The following is a 24,935-nucleotide window of genomic DNA, read 5'->3' as shown; positions in this document are numbered from 1 at the left end:
TGAGTCCTGATACGAGCTGCAGATTTGCAACTCGATATCTGAAGCATAGAGATTACTGAGACTTGACAGACAGGAGGCTTAAAAGTAAAACCATCCATGTTTTATGATCTTACACCTTATAATAAGTCTGGAAAGACAGCCAGTAGAAAGTTCAGTGTTTTGGAATTTGATTGCCCGGATCTGTCCGACAGTAAATAACATTTTGGAGGCTATGTGCATCAGCTTCCTGAATTACTGTCATCGCTGTCAGGTTTCTTGGCAAACAGCAGAGACTTGAGATAATTTCTGATCACAGCTCAGGAAGGTCCAGCTCATCTTTGTGAACCCATATCTTGTGGTCATTAGGAATCCTTTTTTTATTTTTTTTACTGCTTTATCGAAATGATGCTATTTTAGGGATCTTTGGATCCATTTTCTTACACTTGGACTGAACCAGACTATTTATTTACACATCCACACTTATATTCCTCTGCTCATTCAGTGCTTCATGGGTATTTTTTTTTCCCTTTTCAAACCAGTTCCGGTTTGAAAGAAGAGATGTCTTTGCACTCTAGTTGAAGAATCACTCTCAGTTGATGCATAAGGAAGAATGAGGCATGATACTCTTTGGCTTTGCTCTCTTATGAAGGGAACTATTTGCCTGAGATTTAGTTTTTTCAAAAGCACTGTAACCTAAGATACTAGGCCACAGACAGGGTTAATTATACCGGAAAGGGTGTTTGTTTTGTAATCCTTTTGCTCTCCTGCTTGTTGGTTATAAATATCTATGGGAGGGGGGATGGATAAGAATTGGTTGAATTTGGTAAACTGTACATTTAGTTTTCATAGTTGCTTTTCAAAAATACAAGCCAATGATAAAATGAACATTTATCTATTTCAGTGTTGAAATTAAACCTGAAATCTTCAGTTGTATTCTGGAACTGTCCCAGTGCAGGGACACGACGCACAAACACCTGCAGCAGTCAGTTGTGCACTGGTGGTCTTCAAGTCGAAAGGTGCTTCAAAGAACCTATAAGTAACTTGCTAAAACCCTCAAAATGTAGGTGTAGAGATGTGCTAAAGATTTAAAAACATTTAAAGTGTTTTTCTGTATGGCAAAAACACACATTCAGTGCCTAAGTAAAAACTCCCAAAATGCAAAACAACAATTTTACAGTCAAAACATTAGAAACACTGAAGGCCTCCAGGCAACTCAGGATTAGAGTGGGTGGGTTGTTTGAAAATCATGGAAGCTGTATCCTAATTAATCCTATTTCAATAGAAATGTAAAGATAACAATCAATTTGAGAAAAAATACATTATTAACATGACCTTTTTTATTTTTCATGGGGTTTCTCCCTTTCGCGCTTAGGTCTAAAATTGATGCTGAAACATCCAACCAAGTAGAAGGCCCCCCCAGAGGCTTGGAGCACCCATGATTTTACTAACTTATTTATTAGCATCGTTTCTGTTTTTGCAGATCATGCGGTTTCCGTCAAACCTCCACATTCCGATTATTGCTTTTTTTTGTTTCTTCACTTAAATACGCTAGTGTTTTTGTGAAGTTGGAACACGTTAGACACCATATTGTATTACTGTCGGACTGTTACCGTATTTGACTATTATGGTAGATATCTTATTGAAAGTGATGGAGGTGCAGTGAATTTGCTCAATGAATTATATATTATCCATTGTCATGCTATCCCACATCCGCACTATTAGTACGTACAGGCTCTATCCTTGCTTTAGTCAAAAAAACATTGACCTTAAGTTTACCCCTGATCCCCCACCCCACCCAAACAATCCTGTACTCTCTTGTTTTTGCTCTGAGGAAAGCTGTGTGGGTGTAAAGGGCAGTTGTTGGAAGTCTTTGTCAGCTGCTAGAGCGGCTGGCAGCCCCATCCAACTGGCCCTCTGTCTCCTTTTCTTGATATCTTTCTTCATGTCAATCCCTCATCCACACCTGTTCACCAGCTGACAGCCATCCAGCAGCTAGGATGTTTTCATTTGAGCATGAAACCTCATTTCGCTTTGTACCTACGGTGTAGAAAGTACAGTTTAATTCATTGGTCTTTTAAAATTCCACTTGGTGATTAAGGCTGTGGATCAGGGATTTTTGCTCAAGGTTATGAAGCTACATGAACAGTATTTGCTAAGGGTAGCTTTACTACAATGATTTATACATACTGATGTGAATGTAGATAGCCGCAGGGGGTGGGTGAGATGGGGGTAATCAAAGATAAATAACAGAACCTGAATTTTAATAAGAAAGCTACCTCCAACCCGTCAATCAAGTATTCAAGAAATCTCAGAGAGCTTTGGGGGGCATTACCTCTGCTGTATTTCATCTTTGGATCAGGCTGACACACACCTAATCAGGTGTGTGAACAGCTGAGGATCTTCTCTCGGCTGTTCCCGTCGGAGGTCGCCACAGCAAATAATCTGCCCCCATCAAACCCTATTTTCTGCATTATCTTCTCACACCAACTAACTCCTTGTCCTCTTTCTCTCCATCCATAAATCTCCCCTTTACTCTTCCTCTCGGCTTTCTGCCTCGCAGTTCTAACCTCAGCATCCGTCTCGCAATAAATTAAGTATCCCTCCTATGTACATGTCCATCCATCTCAGCCTGGCCTCTGACTTTATCTCTAAAACATCCAACATGTGCCGTCTCGTTCCCAATCCTGTCCATCCTCATCATGGCTAAAGAGAACCTCAGCATCATCTGCTACCTCCAGCCCTGCTTCCTGGCTTTTCCTTAGTGCTACCACCAGTGGTCTCACCACAGCCTTCTCCAACACACCTTACACTTTACTCCAACCTGCTTGCACGTGTTCCTTTAACTCTTAACACACTCCAGCCCAGGATAAACTTCCCAATGAAGGCTTTTTTTTCAGTCATCAAAATCGAGTTACTGTCCACTTAAGGAGAAAGTGTGGTTTCAGTTTTGGAGTTGATACAATGGATAAGAATTTTTTTTCAATATAAAAGAAAACCCAAAAGAGATAAAGTATATGTTCATCCATGCAGATTCCATTTTTTTGTAGCTTGATGTGAAGAAACAAACATTGCAGTGCTCTGTGGCCAAACTCTCCCTGAATGTTAACCTTTCCATCCTATGAAAATGTACTTTCTCTAATGCTTTTCTCCCTCCAGTTTTCCCACCTCCTGCGGTTCTTCACTGTCAAACTTTTGCTTGCTGGTAATGATGTTAACCGGTCAAATACTTTCCTAGGCATAGAGAGAGAAAGATGTGGCATGATTTAGAAAAGTGGTTAAGCGAGTCTAAGAAGTGTGGAGAGGAAAGTACTCTTCTGTTCTTCGTCTTTCTCCAGCATTTATTCCTTTCTGTCACACATGTACCCACCACATATAAGGCAGTGGTATACTTCTATATTCACTTAGCTCTGTGCATTTTTGTGGTGTTTAGCACCCCTGAGGCAGCTGTCGTTCCCTTTTTAGCTTCCCTACTTTTCCTCATGTCTTCTCCCTTTACCATACTTTCCTTTTTTTTCCTCCATTGCTACCTCACTGTGTGAGACTCTTCATAAGATTTCTGATCTGCTGGATGAATGTGTACCTCCCTCGGGATGATGGGACATTGACTGGATTCATTTTAGAAACAACTTCATAATTAATTCATATTTCACCGGCCAGACTGAATTTGGATCCCTTTCTTTTCCAACTTTCCTGAAGAAAGTTTTGTTAAGATTAAAAGCTGAGTAACTCTTACTCATTTAAACAATTAATGAGTTGGCAAAACCAAAGTACTTTATTTCAAACATCTTGGTATATTTGATTCTGAAGTGGTTAACTTTGTACCAAATAATCCCCAGCACTTCTTCATAAACTGTAATATTTATGACTGCATAGGCAACAGTTAGAGTTATAGTTAAGAAAAAGAGATTGGTCATCATTTATTAAATAACATTGAGAAATGTGCTGAATGCTGCCAATGCTGTTAATAATGACATGTTGTAGAATTACAGTGTACACGTATTTCACAAGCTGATCGCCACAGAGATGGATAGAGGAAATGGTTTTATAAGATGATGTGAAGGTTTGTGAAGACATGACATCTTTGGTCATGCTGCCATGGCAACAGTGAGATTTGACCGCTCAATGGTGTGTGACAGCGCTTAAAAGATTTACTGACTTTTCAAGAAATTGTATCCAATTAATCAAATTTTTGTTGCCATGAGGGAATACATTTGCATGTAAGAGTACATAAGTGTAATCTAAATTAAAAGTAGAAAACAAGAAATTCAACCATGATAATAAATATTGTTTAATGTACAAGATGGTTAGATAGTTTATCATATCACTCACAGCAAGCAGATGTGACATCCAGATGTCCAGGATGTCCATTGGAATCCCAGCCTTCCCACATGTAGAAAACATCCGTATAAATGATGGACTCTGCCAAAAAAGTTGTCGTAAAGTTTGATTTCAAATGGGAAAAATGAATATTGAAAGGTCACATACTATCCATTATTACAGTCCCATTGTGTTATCTGATGATCTTGTCATTTTTAGTAAAATATGTGTCTACTGTTGATTATACAGCACAAGCATCCAATACAGAGGTCATACTAATTGTTGCCCTGAATTTAAGCTCAATGACCTTTTTGAAATTGCTGACTAAAACCATAACACCAGAACCTTGACTTTTGCTCAGAAGTCAAAACCAGCACTTGATTGCAATGCGTGTGAGGTCTTCAAGGTTGTGAAAGCCTCGCTGTTGCATTACAGAAGCAGATAGACAGACATCAAGTCGGCTGAATATCTGCACCTGTAAGAAGGCAAAAGTCAGCTGTAGAAATACTGTATGGTTGGTGCAAGTGACAGACAGGACCAGACCAATTATGTTCGTGTCATTTTTTTTGTGGATTTTTTGCTTGTTTCACGACAAATTGCAGTTTGAGACCAGGAGGACTCATAAGGGACTGATGCTTTGTTAATCACTAATGCGATGTGCAAGTTACATCATCTGTAGGAGTGTGTTTAAAACACAGCAAGCTATGTAAGAGGAAACCAAGTTGTCTGTTTTTTTTATTCAAATACTGATAAATTTGAATAGACATTGATATGATATTATGTTCCCCACTCAAGGCAACATCATCTTCCTCAGTGGCAAGAACAGAAATAAAAGCACAAATAGAAAGGTCTTTCACCCAGAAAAAACTGTTTTAGCCTTGCCAGAAAATTATGCGTTTATATAGGAATCAATCAATCATAACAGAAACATGAGGGCTTTTAAAGTGGCTCCTGGCCTTTTTTGGCAGAGTTACCCTGAACTATAACATCATAGTTTATGAGACACTATAATGAATATATGGTCACTGCCACCAAGCTGTCTGTCGGGCATTATGCATATGTTTTCACTATTTACATTTAATTACACACATACATGAAATAATGGTTGATTGCACGCCTCCGTGCTATGAAATAATGAGATGTTTGTTTGTACAAGCGTGCAACAAAAGATAGAATCTCAGCTCTGAAACAAAAGTGGGTACAACAAGACACATCAATAATCAAAACACTTTTGTTGCTTGGGGTGTCAGCCTGCAGAAAATGTGAATATTGTGTCCTTTTTCTTCTATATTTGTGCAATTTTGTGTATAAAATTGAGGGTCTGATAGACAGCTCAAAGCTACACAATGGTACTTTTGTCCCCTGCCCTGAGTGTCCTCTTTATTACTTAACACCCTTCAGACTTTTTTAATATACACCTTTCTAGGTGTATAATTACCATGTGTCATAGAAGAGTGATGATGTGAGTAGGCATGAATGCTAGTAGCCTCACCGCTGGTTCCACTGAGAATAAGACACTAGCCACAAATGATTGGATTAGTGCCCCCCCCCCCACTTCCACTTAGCATAATCCTCTTTGCAGCTGTGTGTGTGCGTATGTGTGTGTGTGTGTGTGTGTGTCTGGAGTCGTCTACTCTATGTGGTCTGTACGGTACGGTCCGTTTGATACCTTGTGTGCGGACACACCATCGCCTTCCATGGGACACATGTTCCCTGTATTCACCCAACAAGCCGTGTGGGAAGCAGCTGGCAGTAACCATGAGATGAAGTGCTGGAGGAAGTGTGTGGTAGGAGTAATAGGCCAATATTCATGGTATGCAGCGATGGAGATGAGTGTTAATAATAGAAAACCTGAGGCCTTCTCAAGCAAATATGGGCATTTGGTGATTGAGGCATCGCAGCTTGAGGTGAAGAAGCGGGGGTGGTTGCGGGCACGAGATTACTGTGCAAGGGTGGCGCTGCAATGGAGCAGTCATTTGTAAGTCTGCGGGCTTTGGTATGTCGTTGTCAACCTCTCTAAACAGCCCAAAGAGTGACGGGAACTTTGAAGTTTCACGGATGTGCTTTAAATCCTGCCTAAAAACCACAAGGCAAAGAGACGAGAGAAGAATATTTAGAGAGAAGCAATGACGGAACCAGAAGAAGGGAAGGCTTGATAATGGGTGAAATATGGAGGACAGGAGTGAGAATAATCAGTAGTAAGGAGGCAGCTTGTTTCAGCAAGAGACAGGAAGGCTAAGGAAAGCTCTTAGTGTGGCAACACAGCATGAGTAGTGTGCTTTTTTTTGGGATATGTGAGTAATATGTTTCCAGCAGATTTAAGATGAGTTGCTGCAACATGAGAAGCGGTGATGCAGCGGTACAGCGCCGAGCTGCTCTGAGCTGGATGTGGGTAGACTGGAAGCCGCTAGATTAGCACGCTGACATCACAACAAACAAAAACAGCAAACTTAGATCTTAGTCAGAATAGATGGTTCATTCTTTAACCTAAAATATCCGGAACATTTTTAGCTCAACTTCCTCTTTTTTTTTTTTTTTTAATCACACTGTCGGGTTTTCTATTAGTGTGTTAAAGTTCAGCTGCCAAATGGTCTTTGGGTAAGACAGGTTTTTGTGTAGATTCATTGAGGTGCGACATGTTCAGATTGTTCAGATTGTCAAATATGTGACTGAGGTGACATACTGTTAAATTGCAGTTATTGGTTTTCTAATATCATAAAATTACCATGTTTGAAATGAATTCCCACTCTCATTTTAGATTGTCAATTATTTGTTTCTTAAGTGGTAATTTTTTGTATACATTTCTTGTCAAAACACCAAGATGCATTAAATTATTCAGCCTGTTTGCAAAATGGGCAAACAAACAAATGGACACCGAGCATTTGATGTCCAATTTCAATCTGAAATTATTTTCAGTAATTCATGAATGAATAATTCTATAATTATGCTATAAAATGATGTTTTGCAGGGATCCTGTGTCATTTCCAAAATTAAAAGTGTGCCCTTATCAAGCTTCAATCAAGTTAACATACAGCCAAATGTGTAGCTGGGCCAAGTAATGTCTTTACTTTTAATTTGTTCTGAATAGAGTTAACATATTTCAATTTTAGGTTGATGCATTCATAAGTGAATTGCAAATTTATATCCTCATTAGCTCTGTAAGGGTCCTTTGAGAAAAATCAAGCCATAAGGCATTGTTCTCCTAATCAGGTTTCACTTTGGTTCACCACAATGACTGAATTTAAATCCCAATCAACTAAGGGGCTCCAAAGGAAATCCAAGGAGATTTGTACGGATTTTGTAAGCTCATGGGTAGAATCAGCCTTAAGATGCAAGCAATTGACATAAGACTTGAAGCTTGAAGCTCAGGAAGGAAACAAGACGCATGTACGTTCACACATCTGCATGTGTGCGCGCGTTCACACATGCACGCACATACGTCAACGTATGAACACTCAATAATCTTCTTCCCATTTTCCTCAGTCTTTTTCTTTCCTGGTGAGCACAAGTAAAGGTGTTTTCATTTTTCAACTTGGCAGGCTTTTATTGCTGCAACGGACACAAAGACACTCATGTCCATGGACCTAAATTGACTTGTACTAATAACAGTGAATGAAAGGTGGGGGTGCTTTGTAAGAGTGAGAGATAGATACTATGGGAAGAGGCAGGATGTTGAAGTTAAAAAGCTGTCTGGTGAATTATTAATGCCAAGCATTGTGTCCTCAAACACAACCTCTTACAGACTCCCACACATCCTCACAGACGCACGAGCCTGCGCGCACACACACACACACACACACACACACACACACACAGCTGCAATCCCCAGTTGTTTGAGCAGACAGGAAACAGCGTACTTGATGCTCTGTCTGGATTTTAGGGTATGTGTAAGTGCTCTGTTGTCGGACCCAAATGAGAGGGATGTTTGTAGTTATTCCCTGAATGGTCAATGTTGTGTGTGTGTGTGGGTGTGCATGCATGTACTTGCGTGTGTGCTAGTGTGTGTGTGTCTTATGCATGTGATTGTGTGTGCATGCAAGGGGTCGGGGCAAAACTCGCATTTCCTTTACAGATTACAAAACTCATGTACAAAGAGCTAATCAGTATTCACTTTAGGGGGTTTAGATTTATACCTCTGTTTTCAACAATAATTAGTGTAGAGATCAAGATGTTAACATTTTGGAACATTTTTTGCAAGAACTTAATTTCGATTTGCTGAAATCCCTGAATGTAGGAGCTAAAATGATTATAAGAACTATTTTTAATATGTAAGTAATAGGAATAATTTCTCCTCATATCTAAAAGCCGCAAAATCAATCTAAAGGCTGTTTGTTAAAAAAAAAAAATGTGCAGTGTTCTCTATTTTAGTGAAACATCTTCATATTTATTGTCTTTAATTAGATTTCTCCAAAACACAGTTAACTACAGAAAACCTGACTGCAACATCTGCTAATCCGTTAATGTGAATGAAAAAGGTGCTTTAATTGAGGAAAACCCTGAAGTTACAATCAGCTTAACTTTTGAGCCTCATAATTAATATTAAAATAGGTATGTATTCAACATTATAGTTATTCTGCCGCAGGATAAACCACCACCACCTCTCATGATAGGACTGGGTTATATACACGAACCTGTTAAATGTCTTTTTAGCTGTAATCCATATAATTTACTCTACATTACCACATAGCAGTCTTTCAGAAAGGAAGAAAAAGTGTGTGTTTACATTTGTCAAAAACAATATGTAACTGCACACGAGAATCTTAGAAACGGTCTTCCACAAGGTTTATCTGCACATTCGTTTCTATATTTCTTGAGAATTAAGGATAAGTAATTTTTTTTCAAATGTTCAATATTTAAAGGGCTGTTTTGTAACTCTCCCCTCTTTCTCCCTTTTCTCTATCTCTCTCTCTGCCTCCTCTAGCTGGTGTTGCCTTGGCTCAGAGAGTGGTAACTGTACAGAGTGGACCACTGGTAAGGACGGAGGGCTCCCATGTTACCATCTGGTGCAATGTGACAGGCTACAAAGAGGGCGTGCAGCAGGACTTTGAGTGGTCCATGTACCTGGCATCGGCCCCAGACATGGAGATCCGCATCGTGAGCACGGCTGAGCCAAACTATGCCTACGCTGTTTATGCCCAGAGGGTGGAGAATAAAGAAATCTACGTGGAGAGGCTAAGTCGCGATTCAGCTTTGCTTCATATTACGAAGGTACAGGCCAAGGATCAAGGTCTGTTTGAGTGTTACACACCCAACACAGATGGGCAGTACCTTGGCTCCTACAGTGCACGCACCAACCTCACAGGTGAGTGTTCAAGGAAACTACACAAACCCAATGTCAATATACAGATAAAGAATATATTCTTCCCTTTGACACTCTTACGGTTCAAACTACCTGTTTATCTTTTTAATGAGCGCTAATCCAGTTAAACACTTCAACACAGCACACATTCTACTGAATAAATGATGATGGTAGAAACTAATGAACAGCAATGCAATGACAAGGCCACTGCGTCGCAAACTGGAATCAAACAGCATTTGGATGCATTAATGCCCTTGCTTATTTCCATCATTTAATAATAACGTTTAACATTTGGAAACAAAGCAGTTTTCCGTCTTGGGAACCCGGGCATTTGCGGTGTTGCCTTTATAGGACCAACCCCTTCATCAGCTTTGCTAGCCGATCTATTTTCAATAGCGTCAGGTCATGATTTGCCACAGTAAGTATTATTCGATTGCTGCATAATTTCTGATCCTGCAAAACAACACCGGTAAACAAGCAGGCAAAATGGAGCATGAAACTGACTACCATCCACTGAAAACCAAAGGCAAAATACCTGTCGGCCACACTTGAACTGTTCCTGGAGGAGCTTTGGACCACTAGGAGCAATATCGAGCAACGTTTGCATTGTCACAGCCCTTTCCAACATGTACTACGAAAGCGAAATGGCCAAGACTATTCTCAGATGGTGTGGGTGCATAAACATCATAGAAAGCTGTGTCAGATATAAAAAACAATCTTTAACCAAGAACCATCCTCGTGCCACGTCTATATAATTTCTACTCTCTGTAGGGCGTCTCTAGGGGATTCAAAGCGACCATGTGTGTACTGAGTCTATCCTGCTAAGGGAGTAAAATAATGTAATTTTCTACTGGGGAAAGAAAGCATTTTTACAAGAGACACAAATCCATACCAAAAATGATGGAAATATCCAACCATAGAAATAACATGATTCAGGAACACTTTATCTGGCCATGCTGTGAAACATTGAGCTTTGAGTTATGTCTTGGTTCTTGCTGGAATTTGTATTCAACCTTAGCGATGCGAATTTGTTTGTACATACATTTTTAATACAAGTGCGGTTCAAATGTTTAACTTGGGGCTAAATTAGCCAGGTTGTGCTTTGGGCCTCTTGCTTATTCTGATTTATCGAATCACAGGGCTACAATTTCCCACATCATATACACTGCACATGGCAGCTGTCATGTTTAAAACATCCCCAAAAATCAGCCAGTATCTTAATCTGTATTAATACCTTGCCTAAGGCCCGATTACTTTTTTAAGTATATGCATAAGTATATTAAGGAAGTTTTAACAGAGGACATTTTGGGTCCTTGAGGGTTATTTTAGCCTCAGGCAGCTGTCCTGTTTATGTGTGTATAATGACTTGCTAGGTTAAAAAAAAGGATGATTTGTATTTCAGTCAGTCAGTGACAGCCAGGCATAATAAAATATATAAAATTAAATGAGTAACCACAAATCTTTTAAAAACTAGCTGTTATGTGTACACTTTGTGGAAAGAGGATATGCAATACAGACTCCCACCTGTTCTACACTCAATCTTTCTCACACTCATTCCCCATTCTTATACCTTTTTGTTTCTTTTCCCAGAGCTCTTTTATTAATACGGCAGGAATTTTGGCACAATGTATGAGAGTTTTAAGCAGCAGGATGTGTTTCCCCTTTTCCATTCCATGTGTTTCACTCCCCAAGACACACAGGCTCACAACAGCAAGGACACAGCTGTCATAGGTGGGAATTCCCTTCCCCATTCATATTCATGCATTGTCATGCTAAGTTGACCTGCCTCTTAGGGGTCAAAGTGCAAATTAAATGCTTTCTCCCTGAAAATTCAATTTGAACATATCCTTGTCCAAGCATTTCCATGACACTCATTGCAGAAAAAATATTCCTTTAAGATAGAGCTTCGCAGATCACTATCCAAAGAAGTTTAAAAAATGTATTATTACCACTTCAGTTGGAGGGATTTTCTTCTTTTTCTACTTGTAACTTTAATGATACTTTTACTAGACGCTCAACAGTTGGATCTATAGCATGAGCAGTATGTTCTGAATGTGGGGCAAGGCCCAGGCATGGGGAAGTGTAGAACAGCAATGCTGATAGCACACAGTATTTATAGATCTGTGTTCAAGAGAAATAGTGGGGGAATCTGAGTGGAGGTGTCAGGAGACATTTTTTTAAATCTGGCCCCTCTCCTTCTATATATCTAACCTCTTAACCTAGTTATTTTAAAAGGGCATGAGGTGCAGGGTTTTTCCTGCAAGTCCATCAGTGAGCCTTAACAGCTGCACAGCTTGATGTACCATGTGGGCAAACAATACCTCTAGACAACCCCTCCACCCCTCTGGTGCATGTATCCCCCGCTTTGAGATCTTTCTGTCTCAGTTTATGAGTCCTTGACTCTTCAATTTTTGGACACTATTTTGATAAAGCTGCCTTTTTAAAGATGCGTATTACAAAGATGATGTCTACGCGCAACTGCAAACGGTGGGAGGGGGGCCAAAATGGAGGGACTAGAGAGAAGAAGTGTGTGTGTGTTTGTGTGTGTTTGTGTGTGTGTGTGTGTGTGTGTGTGTGTGTGTGTGTGTGTGCGTGTGTGTGCGCACGCACGTGTATCTGATGGGGTTGCCAGGTTAATTACTGGAAGGCCATTCTTCAATCTTTGCTGCTCTCGACTGTCTCGCAGGAATGAGTTTCCACAACTTTTTGAAAGCAAGAAACCTTTCCTTAAAACTGCATGATTAAGAAGGTATGTGTTGATTATATTGTTGTGTTGTTACATTATGGCCTGATCAGACAGGTCGAATGTTTGCGGAAGATTGCAGAGAAAGGAGTACTTTTTGTGGTCATGAGTTTCATTGATAAGAAATGAATTTGTTTGTTTGAAGGTTGTGAGCAGGCTGTAGTTCGACTTATTTATGAGTTTAATATCCACTCTGATGCTAAACTTAGATCAGTGAAATGAAAATATAGCTCTGCTCAGGCACTGATCAATTCTGCCTAAAACTTTCAGACACATGAGAACATATCTATCAATAACGGCCCAAATACTGGTTTATTCTAACTAAAAGATAGAGGGAAATTGAGAGGCATTTGTAGTTATGGTTTACTTTTATGTGTTTTTTTCACACATAAGTTTTGAAATGGATCCATAGCCCTTTCAGGCAAAAATACTTTGTGAATATTGTCTTTTTCATACATAGTGTATTGTAAGCCTTGCTTAAGCCTTGCTGTTGCAGTCATCCACAATTTGAGCTGATGTGTTTCTTGTCTTTGTTTTGTTGCAACTCATCTTTCCTACTGTGGGTGTATTGTGTATTTGTTCTCCACTCACAGTCATTACATGCTGGAAATCGAGGAATTTTCCTAAGATATTGAAGCTCTCTTAGGTTAAAGGTCACTTGTAGTTCCACAGTGTATACTTCCATTATCTGATCGTGGAGTTTAAAGAGAGATCGGGTCCCAAAAGATCAACTAACCTCCATCTGTTGCATTGGAGTGTGCATTTCTGTGCTTGCATATTTGTCTGTTTGACTTCCTCCTACTCATCAGATTTCAAAAGAAAAGGACAGCAGCCTGACATGGCCATTATGCTTTTCTTTATCCTACGCACCAGCCTGTGTGTGAGCAAGTCCAACAACTAGCAGAACAAGAAACCCTCAGTGAGACAAGCATCACACTGCTCCTACATTCACCCTTGCTGTTGTTAAAAGGACCGCTGGAGTCATCGTGCTGGCAGACTTACTGACTCTAGCCTCCACATTTGGAGGCAGCCACATAGTAATGTAGCACATCTTGCCTTACTGTTTTTTTTTTGTTGTTTTTCACCATACCCTGATCAGGAGAGAAGACTGTATATCTGCAGATGTGGAAAAAACTAGGAAAACATTCATTTCCATGAACTGTTAGGGGTTTGTAAGAAAGAAATGTAAGACGGTGCAAAAATCCGGGGTTAGGAAATTGGAAAATAGAGACATGGTAGTAGGGCAATGCTGAATAGTGTGTGACCAATAACTGATGAGCTCTCCTTCTCAACTCAACTGATTGGTTACACCTCCCCCAGGCATTACCCACAATACAACTGACTCTATAGGAGTGTGCTTTAAATAGTCTCTGCCTGATGCCAATGCAAAGGTTAATGCTGTTTCGAAGCACGACAAGTTCTAAATGCAATTAGTCAGTGCAAATTAAGGAGGTTGAGGAAAAGAGAAATATGTTGACATGAGACCCAGCAATTTCCGTTGAAGCAAACAGAAGCTGAGGGGTAACTCGACTTCAAAACTTACCATCACAAAATATAATCCCGCAGTTTCCGTTTTCATTTTCATTATATTCACATGCACTCATTTATTTTTCAACACTCTAAAAGAAGAATATAATTCTTTCAGTCTGTGTGACCCCTTTTAAGAAGAAGCTGAATACCAGTCTCTTATAAGAAGCTGCGATCGTACAAGGTCAGACCGTTTTCTCCTCCTGCCATTGTAGCTCTATTATGTGTGTAGGAGGAAACGAAAGGGGTGTGTGTGTGTTTTTTGTAGTGTTCACAGATTTAAAAAAAATGGAGATTTTGCCAGCGACCAGTTGTGCAGAGGCCAGTATTGTGTGTGTATCTCTGTGTGTGTGTGTTTATTTAATTTGTATCCATCCTTCTGCCAATTTTTTCACCAGGGAGTCTTCTACCAGGGTGCTTTCCTCTACTTCTTCTAATGACATGGACCGAAGGGAGAGATGTCATCTCACATTCCGTCTTATAAACGCTCAGAACCTCACCACCGTGGCCTTGACATGTCTCCCCCCCTGAATAACTTCTTCCTCATCAAACCAAACTTCCTGAGTTAGTTTAGTCTTGTTCCTGCATCAGCCCTGAGCCAGTGTTGCACAAGCAGGTGTATGACTTTGTCAATGTGTCAGTTCATTTTGCTTCATTCAGAAGAAAGTGGCAGATGATGTTTAATAGAGTTGGTGATCTTAACAAACGGGCAAAGTAATCAAAAGAGGACAGTGAGTATAGATGAGCAGATGATTGACATCTACGGGTATTGATTGGGACTAGAGTCCTTTTGGTTTCTCGTCTCTCGTCTTGGAGTGATAGCCACATCTCTTCTCCTCCCTGGCCTTAACATTACCTCTCAGTTTAATTTACAATTACATTCCCTTCCCTGCCTTTCATACATTCTGTCTCTAAGCTTTGGACCAGGCATGACTCCAAGTGGAAGGAGATTTTATCTCTGTCTGTATCGCCACATCCTTGCACTTCTCATCTGCTTTAGCAGCCAAAGATTTCAGCTCTGTAACGTTACTGTCACTCTGTCCCACCATAAACAAAGACATGCATGCACTTAAAACGGAGCACAAAAAACAGAAATGTAGCCTGAATTGCACAACCTGTCAGTCAGGACAAATGTCACACCTATAATTGAGTCTAAAAGAGACAATTCTGAAGAGTTTCTCCCGGCTTTCTACTGATCGCTGACGCGGTCTCTAACGACCTTCTGCAACTCCGTGTTAGACAATACAACTGCTGAATTTGACCTGCCACACTATAAATGAAACTAGCTGTCGAGACTCTGTAGTCCCACAGGGCAAGCTGTGACTGCTATGTCTGCACAAATGGTACAAATTTCTGGTTTAATGTGGTTGTGCTTAATGCATAAATGTTACAGGTTAACCCCAAGAAATCAAAAATACCACTTTCTCATCGATTAGGGGACCGTTAGATAAGATGTAATTAAATACCAGAATGATTTTACATTTTACTTTCTATCTTCTAATGTTATAATGTCAAGCAATAATAAATCCTAGGTTGAATGATAGCGAAATTGGTTTGTTTGTTTTTTTTTCCAAAATAGTAGCTGTCACACAGCAAATGCCCAAATATGACACCGCAGTATTTTCTCATCAACACTCTCAATGGGCAGGTTAAGTGTTGAATATTCAATTGTGCAGCTTAAACAATTTAGACAAGAGATTCAAAATAAATGCAGTGAAGTAGGCAAAAAAATTAAACAGAGTAGAAAACTACTCAACCCTCTTGGGTTGATATTTACATGGCGAAATAAATTAGGGGATCTGCTTGTTACAATAAACAACACTGCAGTGCTGGAGATAAAGAGAAACTAACCCTTCCCAAACGGCATTTCTAAATATAATTTTCGATCGACCCGGCTCGGGTCCAGTGTCAGGTTATGGATCATCGAAGAAGACTTCTAATATCTTGGCAGTGCACAAGATAAACAGTGCTTGCTGTTGAACATGATCTCTAACATGAAAGATTAATATTTTAATAGCCCATAGACACATGTTGAAACATGCACTTTCCTTCAAATTTTGGCTGTTACCGATATAAATAATCAATTTATGCCAAATGCTCCGCATTTAGCTCAGTTCAGCGCCCACGCAAGGGAACTAGGCTAATGAGAAAGGATTTAATATACTAACAAATAAATATGTTTGGGTTGATAAGAATTCTACACATGTTTATTAATGTTTATATAATGGGCTAAAGATGTGCGAGTGTACATCCTCCAGTTGATTTGATTAGTTTAGCTAAGTGCTAACGCCCCCCCACCCTCTCTCTGTGAGATTAACAGAACAGAGGCACAGTTTTATTATGAATATGGATGAGAATGGATGCACTAACAAGTATTTGTATTGGTGTCTTTAGAATGTGGGCTAGGAAAGAGTGGAACTTTCAGTGTAATTGCCTCCAGGAATTGTGTTGGATGTAAGCGTGGTCCGAGACAGCTGCCTCTGCTGTGTTTAATATTTTCAGTAGCTTTGAAGCCTTATCTTAGAACAAGGGGTCAGGATTTCATTTTCTTTGTTGAAGTTACACATCTGATAACCCCCTCTGACATCAACTTGTTCACAGAAAATTCATTCAAACACATTCTCAGGAAATGGAACTAGAACCTTGTCTCAAAGAAGGTCGTTTGACACAGTTAGAGATGCTTATCTTCTCGGGATGTAACCCACGAATCGGCTTTAAGCGTAAATGCAAGCAGGAAAATTGTAAACTGTTTTATATGACAAATTGAGCAATCCTTCATTTTCCATCTGTGGTGCAAATACTGGATATTTGCATTGGGAACAGTGGTTCGCTTAGAATCTGTGAATTTGGATTTGGGCGTAAGAGTCAGCTGTGGGCTATTTTTGAGTGCTTGCATGGAAGTAAAGAGAAAAGTGTAAAAGTAAAGATGTGAAAGGTGATATTCTTACATAGTATGTAGTGCTAACAGACTAGCACCACTTCATACCTCAAAAAAGCAGTTTGAGTCACAGTAGCATCCTCCAAGAAACCTTTTTTTTTTTTTTTCCTTTTTCATTTATAACTTTCACCTGCTTGCTTCAATGTTTCATAACACAGTCTGTTTCTTTTTGAATCATACCAAGCAGCGGGTTCCGGACGAGTCTAGACTTACAGGGTCTCAAACAGACGATTATCTTTCGATACTGAGAATGTCTTAATTTTGAAAAAAACATACTTTTGCACACCAATATTAGTGTAGTTCCATTCCACTGAATAGTGAGTGTGGTAATGACAATAAGCAACCATTATTAAGTTAATGAAGCTCACACCATATGGAATATTTTGGGATTTTCAGCAGTTCTAACTTATATTGCAGGAAAACATAGCACTTTTGACATGGTTTTTATTCAACCTTGACATATCTTTAAAATCACCATGAATTCTCTGTGCATGAGTGGATGTCAATATTTTAGGTAGCATATTTGCTTTTGTGTTGATTTGGTGATACAGAGACCCGCCAAGTATGCAAAGAATTTTTAAACAGGAGTGCGACTATTGGCGTAGCCTTCACTGCTGCTGCTCTTATCAGTATTGAACATGCTTGTCGTCATTGTCCTAGTAGATTTTTTTTCTCACATTATCAGTGTCCTCAGACACTAGTTCATGTATAATGTCTATCTGTGTCAGATTCCAAAGAATCGCATCCCTCTTGCGATTGACTTGGTGCCCAAAATATCACTTTTTGTAAAATCTTGAGATTCTCTTTCTTATATCTGACCAGCAACATAGTTTTCAATATCTTTGGCAAGTACAACACTTTATATGGGGACATTAAAAGCAAACAGCCATAAATCGCTGAGGTAGCGATTACACAAAGGTACATGTTGGCAGTCTGGCAAACTAAACGCAAGAAAAGGTTTCTCAGCAAACCTTAACTTCGCTTCGGTCATGTTTTAAATCATCTAATTAATGCATTGCTGATTTATTATTCCTAACCAGTCCGAATCACGCATCGGCAGTGAGGATACCGGAATTTAACTTGTTCCCTGTGCATCACTAGTGCACGGGTGAAACAGATGAGGAATGACTGGGCTCTCCCTCTCCCTCTCTGTTGACTATGGAGTAAACAGCAAACATATGCTGTCACCTGTGCCCCATGCCAGGGCAGTCACCTAGGGATGTGGGTAGAAAAGTGGGAGTGGATACATGTCTGTTTGAGTGTATGGATAGAGTGGGGTTGGCATATGTCTAATTCCATTCAGAGCTGGCAGCTCAGACAAACAGTTGCTGCCTCATCTGCTGCCCCTCTGGATGGATGCCAGGCCACTGAGAGCTGACCATCTCCCTTGATACTCATAGTTTTTGTGTTTTGTTTGTTTTTCCCCCCCCTTATCCTCTCATAATGACATTATCTTTCACACAATTTGCAACAGTTAATACTTTTGACATTTATGTTGCACTCAACCCATGCTTTATACCTGTGCTCTGTATGAAACATGCAACCATCCCATTTCTTTCTTTCTGGGTGTAATTGGATTCTAGCTCTTAAATTGGAAACCGATACAGGCACTAGATCATTATTATAATTTTCTTTTTTTAAATATCGTTTTACAGATAATAGCTCATAATGTCATTACCCAAGCCTGTAATAATCATGTGACTGAATAATCATGTTAAGATTTATTGCATCAGAAAACCTATTCTATAAATCAACAAAATCTATTTACTTTATTATTGGATAAGTTGGTGCTCCAAAATCACAAAAAATACATGTTCAAAGAGGAAGAAAAGCCTTTTTTTTTAGAGCAGCAAAAGAAGTGGTATTATAGTGCTTACTTAAGACACTACTATGTACTCAAAGATGCATGGACAACCCCTTCTTATGGGTAGGTGTTAATGATAGATTTGACAGCTTTATAGACTGCTATAGTGTTAATAAAAGAGTTAGATTTTGCAGCTTTTTAAGACATGGGACATGCAGTAGCTGCCATGGTTTCCTCAAAGTAAGACGGTTTCTGGTTCAATTCTGGTGGCCGATTGAGTTCCTCCTGTGATGCAGTTTATCCTATTGTCTGTGCGGATTTTATTTTGGTACTTTGTCTTCCTCTAGCAGCTTGATAGAAGACTACAAATTGTGAATGGGAGAGTGAATGGTTGTATGTCTACATGTGGCCCTGTGATTGACTTGTGATTAGTTAAAGGTAGAATCTGTCATTTTCCCAATGACAAGTGGGACTTACTGCAGCGCCGCTGCAGACATGCACGCACGCACACACACACACACACACACACACACACACACACACACACACACACACACTCACTCACACTCACACAACCGTATGTGCAGGAAAGCGGGACAGATGGCAAAGAGAAATGAACAGCTTCGCTATGGTAAAGTTTGTTGTTTTATTGATTATTATGGGTTTGTTTTTGAAGAGTCCATACTCTCAGTTCTAAATGTGACACTCGTTGCTAGAAAAGGAAAGTGAATCCTCGTTGGCAGGTTTTTGTTTTTGTTTTGATACGTATGTGGGCTGTTGATTGCGGTCCAATATCCTATATACAAAGAGTGAATTTGATTAATATCAACACGAGGTCCCAGTGCTATTGTGTACCTCATTATCGTACTTGTGCAAAGCACATACGGCTTTGGCTATATACTTGGACTGGAATGTTAATGTACTTTTTGTAGGTAGAAGGTGTGTTGAACTGGCCAAAATACAAGGCTTTGTACACTGATTAAACAGAGCGATATGTTTTTACTCTCACACACTTGCACACAGAAATGGTCAGATGGCTGGGCTATAACTGGTTCTGTCCTCAGGGAGGTCTTTAATTGGTCACAGTGCTTTACCATCTGGGGCTGGAGAGATGGACAGAGGAAGGACTGGAGGAAGAGGGTGGGAGCCCAAGTAAATGGTATGTTGTGCAAAATAGGTGGGGAGGTGCAGTGTTGGGATTAAACCTATTAGTTTCAATATTTGCACATCCACTAATCATAATATACTGGATAAATGGTGTTTATTCTGTATAGGTGAGGTACAGTCAAAGTGAAGGATTGAGTTTGATTACTCGATGAGTTTGCATTCGCATGTGTTTTAAAGTAGTTATAGCTATACTGGCGTGTATGCCGTTTGTGTGTGCATTTAGAATATGAGGAATAGAGGCAATGATGCTGTTATGGCAGATGGAGGCAAACCTTGAACGCGTGATAATAACCATCAAGACAGCAGAAATGAGGAAGAAACACAGACATGCACAGGTCTGGCTGTATGCATTACTCTCTTTTTCCGGCAGTGACTTGGTTGTAATTAATGTCATTTGGATACAGGAACAGACTGCAGTTGCTAAAGGAAGGATGTTTTGGATGAGATGCAGCAAAAAAAAGTCTGCCTGTATTTGGTAAAAAAAATTAGACAATTTTTTTTTTTGGAAAGCAAAACAGGGAAGGTGATTCTGAATAGTATAGTGGGAGCTATTTCATGTGTTTGAGCATGATGAATAAATCTTTGATTCTCCGAAGGATTTTAGTCAACGATAGCTTTGCACATAGCTCTTCTCAAGCGCTCTTAGGAAGATTTGTCTTTCATACTCCCACCTCTCCTCAGACTACCCCTCCTCTAACGCCTTGCCTTTTAATCTCCCGCTTACTCTCCATCTCTCCTGCACACTCACTTAGACTCATTTCCTGGCTGGGTCTCAGCAAGAGGTAGTGTCATCTTGTGTACATGTGTGTGCGTGCCCATATATTTGTGTGCATCTTAGTTAGTGTTAAATCCTCCTCTTCTCCCTTTGTGTAAACAATGCAATGTATTTGAAAGCTTCTTCTCACCGCAGATCCCTCTCTTATCACAATATTCACCCCTTTCAATCCACGTCACCATTTTTCTGCTACAATAACAGAGCCCACTGCTGTCTTACAGTCTTTCAATTTTTGTTTTTTCCTCTCCCACTTTCCTCTTTTGTGAAATCTCCACCTCTCCTTCTCCTGTCCAGTCTGAATTCCCTGGACACATGCACAGTTCAAGAAAACAAAGTGGTGCAACATGTAGTGCATGGCCTTATTAATCATTTACCGCTACATATTGTAAACCTATAAAAAGCAAAATGCATGCTGCTGCATGCGAAGCTTGACGTGTGCTTGTGTGCGGGTGCGTGTGTTTTCAAATGAATTTGTATGCACTCTGTGCTTATTTTTATTGTTACGTGTTCACTCACTAGAGGCACTTTACCTTTCCCTTGGGCTGGGCAGTATATGGATTTCCTTTAAAAAAAAAATCAAGCTCTTCATTGGCTATGTGCGTCTTTAATTTATTATAAATGTTTTTTCTTTATTGTGACATTTAAGAGATTTTTGTGTAGTCTAGATTTTTTTATAGTCTCCTAAGACTACCAAGACCTACCAGCCAAAGCAAACCCCACAATAAATCCACACCCATACATGGAGGAACAAGTGTGTGTGTGTGTATGTGTGCGTGTGCGTGTGTGTGTGTGTGCGTGAGCGTGTGTGCGTGAGCGTGTGTGCGCACGCTTTACATATCCCCAGGTGTCCCATAGACAAATTGAAATAATGTGTCAGCAGCAATAAGGTTAGCTACAGCCACTCACAGAAATTATGATAATTCTACAGTTCATTGGCAATAATAGTATCTAATCCATTAACACACTTGCCCTTCCATTTATCAGACATCCAGCATGAAGAAAAGCCTAACTAAAGTATGAGCTAGAGATCGGATATCAGAAAACGTCCTGCATTGCACCAAGGGATGAAGCAGGCTGAGACGGTGAGATCAGTTAAAAGATGTCAGCTAAGAGCTAATGAATGTCAGAGCTACTATCCAGGAAGGAACAAGAACATCCACAAGTACATCAGAAAGATGCCCCTGAGGACACACTGCTTAGACAGTACCTCACTCAGCAAAGACAAGAGTGGTGAGGAAGTGGAGGAGGAATCATGAAAACTAAGCTCCTTCATGGGATGTAGCATCCACAGATAGAAGATTGGTGCTGAAATTGAAAAAAAATGTACCAGCTAAGGCTGAATGGAAGGACAACATAGAGACTCTGATAGTAGATGAGTATTTGAGGTAAATACCATCAACACCAGACAAGCGCTTGGTTGCAGGCTGTGCAAGGACACCTCTGAGACACTCAAGCACATAGTAGCAGGTTGTAAGTTTGTAGGTGGGAAGGAATATTAAAAGGTACTATCTAATGGCACAGATTATGTAATGGCCTCTCTGCCTAAACTGGAGGGCCGTGAGACCCGGTGAGTTCTGCCACAAAACGGTTTTCACATCAGCAGAGCCGTGATCCTGTGGGGAAAAGATCAGCTGGTGAACAAATAAATCCGACAGGATGGTAACTGTGATTGTTATACAGCTACTTAAAAGGAAGTAGGAACCTGATGTTTGAGTGTTTTTTTTTTTCCGTGTGTGTGTTTGTGTATTCACCATTAAGCAGTTTGTTTTAAGAATGGGCCTAGAGGCAACCAAGTGTGGGTGTTGCCATTTTTCTTTTGTTTTTCCAGCATAGGTGTATCAAGATTTACTTAGTAATTATAAATTAAAGCAAAAAAAAAACAGGAAGAACATTTTTTGTAAATATATATATATATTTGTGTGTGTGTGTGTTATGCCATGTTGATAATTGTAGCCTAAAAGTACATTTTTTCGTACTATTCGGATCTAGGAAAACATGTCTGCTGGTTATTGTTAACTGACTGCTTTTGCTTTGTGAACTAATGTTAATAAGCACTACATGTCCTGATACTGTGTGATTCAGTGACCCAGTACAGCTGAGTCACAGCTCTGTAGGAAAAATTTGTAAAAGTAAAAGAGGGCATACCTAAGTCATTTATACAACTGTGTATGTCAGAGAGCCGCTGTCCCCTCTGGCTCAACTTTGTGTCTAGAAGGACACGAAAGAAAGGAATTCTGGACGATTTTTTACGCGCCTCTCCTTCAACCTTTCAAGATAAGGAGCTCTCATACACACCAACACACTCCACAAATCTTAATCCTTCAGATAATTTTATGACAGCCAAGTACGAAAAAAAAAGGGTTTTTGTCTGAATGACATGAAGAGTATTACATGCTACTTAGGGAGGGCCATCTGTGTGTACCGAAAGTCGTAAAGACTCGTGAAAGGTGGAGGCAGAGGAAATGTGATAATTGGCTGCTGACAAACATGTCAAACGGGGAGGAGACTCAAAATAATGCAGTGGAATGAATAAAAGGGTGCGTGAATTGGGGTTGCATAAATGGAAGAGGGATTGAGAGGGGAGCAAAATAGGACAGGGCCTGAAGAAGAATGACAGTGTGATGACACAGGAAAGGATGCATCACAGACCCCTTTATTAAATGAAAAGACCTTTTCCTTTCAGTCACTGTGACCTCTATGCTACAGCACGGGACACACACTCTCCCTCTGTGAGTGATGTTCCATTAGGAAGGAACTTCACAGCTCCAGACTGAGAATCTCATAACAGCATCTGTAAGATCTCTACCGTCCCGTCGCCCCTTTCTTCCATACACCTCCCCCCCACCTATTTCATCTCTCAAGATTTTTAGAAGATTGAATGTGGTACGTTATGATAGGACTGGGGAAATCTCCTTAATCAGATTTGGATAATGTGAGAGATTCGGCTCCCGGTGCTTCATTTAAAACTCTGGATTCATTTGTTTCAAATTGTAATAGTTTGACTGAGGAAAATTAAAAATCAGGCTGTTTACCTGATGAGGAATAGATAAGGTTGTATTTCCTCAGTCATATTTTGCGATCCTGACCAGGGCTGACTGATAAGGCCAGAAATGTCATCACGATACAGACACACACACACACACACACACACATACACACTGAGTTACCAATACATAAAGCTTTTGCAGATTTTTTTTTTCTCCATATAAAATGAAAGAAGACCGGCAATTAATGGCTAGAAACTTGCACAAACAGTATTCTATAATTCCCAGGTGGAATATTGTAAGCAGCCACATCATCTCTATGTTTAATGGCATTTTAAATTATAACTTATATGAATAAATGATAGATAAAGAAATCAATTTTGCTCAGCATGACCAAAGTTTTTTATTTAGAAGACTTTGTAAGAAAGACATTCTACGATGCGAAAAGTAAGACCGGTCACAAATGTGTAACCAGCTCGTACAAAAGAGGTAAAGTTGTTGGCTAAGAACATTTTAGAGTTTTATCAGCTGTGTGTGGCCGGGGGTGAGGGGATGGCGGGGGCAGGTAGCTGGTATCTTGCTGAAAAGCTCAGTGAAGATAATTTTCCACAGGACTAATTGGAAGCATGTCTAATGGGACGTGCATGTCCTGGTGACATCTTTGTTCCTTTTTGGGTTGCTTTTTTTTTTTTTGTAACTGTGCTAAAAAATGCTATTATCCTGGTTTGCTGCAGGTTTTTCATGTAAGATCCTAACCTAGCGGGAAGAGTAACATTTATTTGGGACTTTGTGGTTCCTACTCTGTGTATTTCACATAATGAAATGCCAATATTATAGTTACCAACTCTTGGATTATTACAATTTAGATTATTTTGTTTGCAATATTCTAATCCAGATACACATTAGCCTGGCTGCAGAGGCTGGGGGAAGAGCTCACACTTCCCTTTGGACCTCCTTCAGCAACCTTCGAGCAAATGTGTCAAATTAAATGTTATAATCAAAGGTATCAATGAATACGACCTGAGAAACATGCTAAGAATTTCCCTATTCCTGATGAACATGTGTTCATGCATTCATCTCATAGTAGAGGGTCATATGAAGCCCAGAATGGAAACCCTTGTTTGTTGCTATATTTTGGATATTTTCTTGGTTTTGATTGATTTTTTCACATAAAATCTATGGGACTATTTCCATGCTGGAGGAATAATCACTGAACTCCCTTTCTAGACTAATATTTACACATATATAGGAAAATATAATGATAGCTTTAGCACAGCATATTCATTGCTCAGACTAAATTCTATGACTTTCAATGAGCAAAGAACAAGTTAGGAGAGCCTGATACGAGCTTGGAATCTCTCAGTAAGACATGAGTTCAGCTGAAAACATAATTTGCAGTATT

General features: G+C 39.8%; 1 protein-coding gene across 1 annotated transcript in view; it reads left to right on the top strand.

Moving 5' to 3' along the window:
- The window catches only part of igsf3 (immunoglobulin superfamily, member 3), a 71,663-nt gene that overhangs the window by 11,285 nt on the left and 35,443 nt on the right, over positions 1-24,935 (top strand). Inside the window, exon 2 of the mRNA XM_086145589.1 lies at positions 9,218-9,598. Within this exon, the coding sequence (XP_086001715.1) occupies positions 9,218-9,598 (381 nt within the window). The remainder of the gene's footprint in view (positions 1-9,217; positions 9,599-24,935) is intronic.

This window comes from Fistularia commersonii, chromosome 4 (assembly GCF_037954325.1).
Source record: "Fistularia commersonii isolate RoL2024-O1a breed Wild chromosome 4, RoL_Fcom_v1.0, whole genome shotgun sequence".
NCBI classification, from domain to species: domain Eukaryota; kingdom Metazoa; phylum Chordata; class Actinopteri; order Syngnathiformes; family Fistulariidae; genus Fistularia; species Fistularia commersonii.
Note: the sequence above shows the minus strand (reverse complement) of the source record. Positions and strands in the feature narration are given on the sequence as shown.